Source organism: Penicillium roqueforti, assembly GCF_015533775.1.
Source record: "Penicillium roqueforti strain LCP96 04111 chromosome Unknown scaffold_48, whole genome shotgun sequence".
NCBI lineage: Eukaryota > Fungi > Ascomycota > Eurotiomycetes > Eurotiales > Aspergillaceae > Penicillium > Penicillium roqueforti.
This window is the reverse complement of record NW_024067612.1, coordinates 115,565-122,257: the sequence shown is the minus strand read 5'-3', so window position 1 is coordinate 122,257 and position 6,693 is coordinate 115,565. Positions and strand designations below refer to the sequence as shown.

Here is a 6,693-nt window from a genome sequence, read left to right as displayed (position 1 = left end):
CATACGACCATAGGGTGTGGAAAACAGGGCTTCCCGTCCGCTCAGCCGTACTTAAGCCACACGCCGGTGAGTTAGTAGTTGGGTGGGTGACCACCAGCGAATCCTCACTGTTGTATGTTTTTTGTTCTTTTTTTCTCGGTGTGAATGAAATATAGCAATACCAGGTTGATCTTAGGCCCCATTATGGAACTCTATACAATATACGGAGTATGGAGTAACTTTTTGGAAATGAAGCTTTACGAGACATGAGAGCACTTAACGTATCTATCTATCCGACGCTATGACCATATGGCATATAGGCGTAGAGGTCACCTGACCCAATGGTAACGATGAGACATAAGCCGTGTTACTATCCCACCCACGGCTATAGTTTTTAGTTATCAGCTATTATATCTTCTCCTCCAGTGCTATACCAAGTACATACGACCATAGGGTGTGGAAAATAGGGCTTCCCGTCCGCTCAGCCGTACTCAAGCCACACGCCGGTGAGTTAGTAGTTGGGTGGGTGACCACCAGCGAATCCTCACTGTTGTATGTTTTTGTTTTTGCTCGTGCAGATAGATGGTGGAGAATTGTAGGGAAGCTGTTTTTTAGCATACGGATGTATCTTCCATCGGAGGCGTATGCAAGATTGACTTGACCATATCCACTTCTGTACCTCATCCTACCGGTCTAGATGGTGGCGCTGTGGCTCCATGCTCGAATGCATGATCCATCTTAGTAAGAAGATCAGGTCTGTTGATCATACAGTAGTAAGGTAGTTCTGTCGGGTTCCAGTACCGTCAGGCCATTGTTCGCTAGAAATTCTGCCATTGCGTCCAGGAAGACCAGATCATATGTAGCTACCTATGTGGGAGACTCCATTGGGGAATAGTAATCTGGCAGAATGCTTAGAATTAGACCAATCTCAAAATGGCATTGAATGAGCTGGTCTATCCGGCAGAGTCTGCTCCTTCGCCTCCTGGCAATACGTGCTCACTTTTTTATGCGGGGCGAATGAATTTTGCCTCTCACCGCCACGAAGGCCCTATATCTCCTCAGATGCCCCGCATCTTTTAATTCTCTTCATCAACACCTCGTGACTCCCACTTTCTTTCAAAATGTCTAAGATCTACGTCGGGTATGTCCAAAACCATCAAATTCCGATGCTGGACGCGTTATACTGACAGTCCTACTAGAAACCTTTCATGGCACACCAGCGACGAGTCGCTGCGCGCGGCCTTCGGTGAGTACGGCAACATTGTCGACTCTGTACGTGAAAAATCCACAAATTTCCAATTTTTGCTTCGGAACAAGACACTAATGTTCCATCTCTAGATCGTCATGGTTGACCGTGAGACTGGTCGCTCCCGTGGATTCGGCTTCGTCACCTTCTCTTCCGCTGAGGAGGCCGAGGCTGCCATCAACGCTCTTAACGAGCAGGAGTATGTTATCCCTCCTCCATACTACGAACACAGCTAATACAATCCAGTCTCGATGGTCGTCGCATCCGCGTCAACCTCGCCAACGCCCGCCCCAGCGGTGGTGGTGGCTTCGGTGGCGGCGGTGGTGCCGGCGGTGCCGGTGGTGGCCGTTGGTAAACGTGATCAGTGATATGGAAAAGTGCGCGATGGTTATGCGAGCGAGAAAAAACGTGACATATTGACGCTTAGCGTTGGTAACGGTGCTTTGTGCGTCTGGGAAATCAGGCACGAGCAGTTACTAGAGTTATGAGAAGTAGATACTATTTTCCCTCGGTGTTTCATATACCTCAGGACATTTGGAATTTCAGTTCAGAGCCGATCGATTCGTGCACTGATTTACACCAATTGGTTTTTATTTGTAAATGAGGATTTGAGAATTCTCTGACTTGACTTGATGCAAGCTGCAGGACTTGGGATTAAACTTGATCAATGTAGCATCTTGTGCGGAGTACATCTATTAGTGATATCACCTCGACCTAGCCCCAAAGGTGGGATACATTGCTGCGTGTCCTCTCGCGCATGAAATTTCTGCTGAAAATTTCGTCAGGGCATAGCATGACACGTTGGTATCGTCGGCTTCCATTTTGTCCACTCAAATGAACCTCGCTGTTCAATCTATGAGCTCTTCCTAATATCCAGCTGTAGCTGTCACCAGCACTTTCTGAATTGAAATCAGACTCAGATGGACCAACGGATGACGAAAATATGAAAAATCTCTTCTGACATGCCACGATGGTGGCTCAAACGCCTACTGCGCCCTCTATCCAGCCTCTCCCACAGCTACCAGCCTCATGTAAACATAGCATCACGTCTGTTGCACTGACTAAAAATAGTAGCTCGAACATTCCCGACGTCATTGGCCAATTGCTCCCAAAAAATGATGCCCCGCGGCTCAGCCCCATGGACCCACCGCTATCATCACTTTATCATTTATCAACACTCACCTCAGCTCTAATTGTATCATACACAACACAGCTACCAGACACCAATCGCAACCATGGCACCCCACGAAGGCCTCATCCACCCAAAAGAATACGACATCAAAGACAGCAACGTCGAGCTAATCGGCAGCGACATCGACCACCGCGTGAAGTACAACTCCGCCCTCACCGAACCCGCCTGGCAAGACCTCCCCCAAGAACCCGGCCTGAGCATCTGGCGCATCGAGAACTTCCAAGTAATCCCGTGGCCGAAATCCAAAACCGGGCAGTTCTACGACGGCGACAGCTTCATCGTGCTGCACACGTACAAGGTCGACACCAAGCTCGCCTACGACATCTTCTTCTGGCTCGGTAGCAAGACCACACAAGACGAAGCCGGCGTCGCGGCTTACAAGACCGCCGAGCTGGACGAGTTCCTGCACGGCGTGGCGACGCAGCATCGGGAGGTGCAGGAACACCCTTCTGACGAGTTCCTTGCTTTGTTCCGGAATTACGCGGTCCGGTCTGGTGGTGTGCGCTCGGGATTCACGCATGTCGAACACGAGCCGCGGGAGGATGTTCTGACGTTACTGCGTATCTTTAAACACCCAGGCATTGCGCGTGTGGATTCGTTGATCGTGCATGAGGTCGAGCCGACATGGCAGAGTCTGGATGAGAATGATGTGTTTGTTTTGGATAAGGGGGATAAGATCTGGGTTTGGCAGGGGAGGAAGTGTAGTCCGATGGAGAAGGCGAAGGCGGCGCAGGTGGTTAATGATATGACGCAGGCGAAGCATGTTGATGTTGAGGTGCTGTCGCAGCTGGAGTCGAGGTCGAAGATCTTTGTTGATTTGCTGGGTGGGAGGGATGTCGCGCCGTCGACGTTGGAGGCGGCTAGACCTGGGCGCTTTGCGAAGAAGGATGTTGATGAGGGTGTTCGCTCGCGCAGGCTGTTCAGACTCAGTGATGCTGCTGGGGACTTGTCGCTTGATCTTGTTAAGGATGGGCGGGTTGACCGGTCTGACTTGGATGGTAAAGATGTCTTCCTTTACGATGCTGGGAACAGACTCTGGGTTTGGCAGGGGTCTGAAGCCAGTGCGAGTGAGAAGGCGATGTGGCTCAAGGTTGCGCAATTCTATGTTCGGAAGATCCAGGAAAGCCAGGAATCGTCCGAGGCGTATCTCACGCCGATTTCGAAGGTTGCGCAGGGCTATGAGAGCCCGGCATTCTTGAAGGCTTTGAAGGTATAACTTGTATATTACTGTGACATTGCGAATGAAAATAACTGACATCATCTTACAAAATCGTGTACACCTAAGATCCAATTTATGTCTACATGTATTCCCTAGAGGAGATAGGAATTATTCTCCCCCTTATCAAAAGCATCAGCCTGTTTCCGCAGCACATCAGCGCGGAATTTCCTGAAAGCAGTCTCAATTCTCTCCTTGCTCTGGGGATCCGCGTCGAGACTCCACGTCCCTTTCGCCACACCACCAGCAAAGCCTACAGAATTCCATTAGCACAATTCAACTCGGCATCATACGATCGACAATCTTACCAAGCTCTCCACCCAAGAACAACCCACCAGCCGCGGCAAGGAAATAAGTCGCGAAATCACCGAGAGTAGTAGGCTTCAACAGCGGCGTGAGGTCCGGAATAGCCTCTACACACAAGACACAAATTAATACCGATCTTTGTTTCATTACAATCAAAATAACATACCAGTCCGTCCATCCTCAAACATAACCTTGGTAGGTCTATCCTGCGCGCGAATGGCTGAGAAGAACGCCTTGCGCGAGTTGCGGAAGCGGATGGCGGCGACAAGACCGAGGGTAATACCGACGCCGGACCCAATGGCCGTCCACGTGGAGATTGATCTCGAGGCTGCGTTGAGCTTGTCGCGGTCTTCGGCATTGAGGTCGTGTTGGAGGTGCTCGTTGGCGAGGCTGGTTAGCTCGTTGGAGCGGCGTTGGCGGAGGATAGCGAATGATTCGGCCATTTTGGGTTTGGTTTGGGGGGATTGGATAGAGGGAGGAGGTTTAGAGGTCTGTAGAGAGGATGTTGTAGGTGCGGAAGTGTAGGAGCTTGAAATAATATTCTCGGAGCTTAGGTGGTGATGTCATGGTGTCCCAGGTTGGAAGTTCAGCTTTGTCGCCGGGCCGCGGGGCCGGGAATTTCTCGGGTTGACATTGCTGTCGCTCACATTCCGGGTGTGTTGTATGATTTCTACGTCCATCGTCTACATTTATCTCATTGGCGAGAGTTATGTGATCAAGTTTACATGCGATTAACGCGCATTGACATCCATGCAAGGATAGCTACACGCCCGGGCCTTTTGCGGCAAACCCACCCCAAAAGAATTCAGAACGAGACACCCGAGAGCTACTCCCGGCCTTCCCCGTACAGCAACATCCTTCCTCCGAGCACTAGAACTAACCTGATCTGCCTAGAAATGGTGCAATCCCATAGACATCCCGTCAAGAACTCCCATCGCAGCCACACTCCAAGACAGCGCCACGCGGTAACAGCGACCCCACACTAACCCGGATGCCGCGCCTCTGCGATATGTCGGCTATATTATTCCTCTGATTTGGTGGACCTGTACCCTGGCGCACGGCATCCGGACGACGCAGCCTATTGCGGGGACAGGTGAAGAGGTCGGCCAGAGTCTAGGGTTAGGGAGGGTTGGAGTTCGAGGCCGAGGATAGTGGAGACTGCTTGTGCTTTTCTTGGGAGGCTGCGTGCTTCCGAGGTTAATAAGAGGATATGCTTCTATTAATGGGGTTGGTTAGTGATGAAATTGGGTTGGTTTCGTTAGGTTAGGTATAGCATGGCTTATTTGCCTAGACTTATGCACGCCTCTTATGAGGCTGGGATGAACGATTTAGTAAGTTTTAAATTGTTTTGCCTATTTTTGATTATTTGTTCCAGGTCCCATCATATCATATAGAAACCAATGCCCACTGATAAGGTTAGTCTTGTCAAACACACAGGGAGAAAGGGAACATACTCATAATCTGGAACGCAGTCCAGAGATGCCACTCGGCTCGAGGCGAGCCGCTACCAAGTGATACGGTAGGCTGAGCCGGGGCCGTGTACGCAGGCAGATCCGGGTCTGAAGTGCTATCGTCGAGTGCCTTCTCGCGGGCCTTGCTGATCGTACCACTATATGTAGAGGTAGTCTTTGGCGCTTTGAGAAGGCCTTCCTTCTCCGCTTGTTGGATGGCCGCCCACCACACGGACGCCATTTCCTCATAGCCCGCGGCTGTCGGGTGGATCTTATCCACTAATTGGTTATACCGAATGAAGGTGCTCATATCGGCTAAGACGAGGCTGTCGTTTTGCGCTCGGCGTTTCGCTGCAAGTTCCGTGTATTGCGAGCTGATGGATGCGCCTTGTTTCGGCTTCTTTCCGTTGTATGTCAAGGTTGATAGGATGATGGTTGTGTTGGGGATGTTGTCGAAGAGGTAGGTGAGGAGAGAGTCCATCCGCTCGCCGGCGGTATTTACTTTGTAGTTTTGTAGAGCATCGTTTGTGCCAGCGCTGTGGGGATATACATATTAGCATGCAAGGAGATGGCATCGGCAATCGGAGACCCACTTGAGAAGGATTAGATTAGGTTGTTGTGGGATGATCGTCTTGGCATGATCAGCTATTCGATCGATTCTCCAGCCGACGTGTCCATCGTGGTCCTGAAGAGTCAGTATATATTCTTAAGATGAACAGAACCGTAACTCACATTATCATGCATCGTACCATTCTTCATAGTACCAATCATGTCCACCTCCCACCCCGCATAGCGCAATTGCTGTCGAAGCCATTTCCGATATCCATTTCCATCGGGCGATTTGTACCCCATGGTGATAGAAGCACCGAGGGGCAGAATCCGGAGTGGAAACGGCTTGGTGTCACGGGCCTGAAGCGCGACGTCCGATACCAGATCAGGAGAACCGACAGGCGATGCCGATACCAATGTCAGCCATACTAGACAAGCCTGGACAACCCAGAGAATGGGTGTCGACTGCCTCATGGTGACGGATGACTGAGGGAGATTTGCAGGAACATCAGCAGGAAATGGCCATTTTCTTATATTTCTAAACAAAATTCAGCGTCAGAATCGAGCGATCAGATGTGCTTTCTTTGCCTTTTGATTTGCCAGAAACTCTGCGTCGGCCAAGTCAGGCCCACTGGGTGGCTGGGCTCTCAGGGGCGATCGCCTATCTAAGCCTCACGGTGATAAGCCAAACCTGCTGTGTATATTCTCCGTGGTGCGTACCCCTGGCGATCTCGGTATGATTTCATTTTGCATT

The 6,693-nt window shown here is 50.6% G+C and overlaps 4 protein-coding genes across 4 annotated transcripts; 2 read left to right on the top strand and 2 right to left on the bottom strand.

Annotated features, from left to right (window-relative positions):
* Positions 1 to 1,100: 1,100 nt before the first annotated feature.
* Positions 1,101 to 1,580, top strand: LCP9604111_9483 (RNA recognition motif domain-containing protein; the record flags this gene model as incomplete). The annotated part of the gene is made up of 4 exons (XM_039077742.1): positions 1,101 to 1,120; positions 1,179 to 1,251; positions 1,318 to 1,424; positions 1,472 to 1,580. 4 exons carry the CDS (start codon positions 1,101 to 1,103, stop codon positions 1,578 to 1,580), a joined length of 309 nt encoding a protein of 102 aa, XP_038924570.1.
* An 880-nt stretch (positions 1,581 to 2,460) lies between these two features.
* LCP9604111_9482 (gelsolin family protein) lies at positions 2,461 to 3,633 on the top strand (the record flags this gene model as incomplete). The annotated part of the gene is made up of 1 exon (XM_039077741.1): positions 2,461 to 3,633. One exon carries the CDS (start codon positions 2,461 to 2,463, stop codon positions 3,631 to 3,633), a length of 1,173 nt encoding a protein of 390 aa, XP_038924569.1.
* Positions 3,634 to 3,728: 95 nt separating this feature from the next.
* LCP9604111_9481 (uncharacterized protein) lies at positions 3,729 to 4,382 on the bottom strand (the record flags this gene model as incomplete). The annotated part of the gene is made up of 3 exons (XM_039077740.1): positions 3,729 to 3,886; positions 3,942 to 4,046; positions 4,106 to 4,382. 3 exons carry the CDS (start codon positions 4,380 to 4,382, stop codon positions 3,729 to 3,731), a joined length of 540 nt encoding a protein of 179 aa, XP_038924568.1.
* Positions 4,383 to 5,320: 938 nt separating this feature from the next.
* LCP9604111_9480 (putative esterase) lies at positions 5,321 to 6,413 on the bottom strand (the record flags this gene model as incomplete). The annotated part of the gene is made up of 4 exons (XM_039077739.1): positions 5,321 to 5,346; positions 5,394 to 5,926; positions 5,984 to 6,075; positions 6,123 to 6,413. The coding sequence occupies 4 exons, from the start codon at positions 6,411 to 6,413 to the stop codon at positions 5,321 to 5,323; spliced, it is 942 nt and encodes a 313-aa protein (XP_038924567.1).
* Between the last annotated feature and the right edge of the window lie 280 nt (positions 6,414 to 6,693).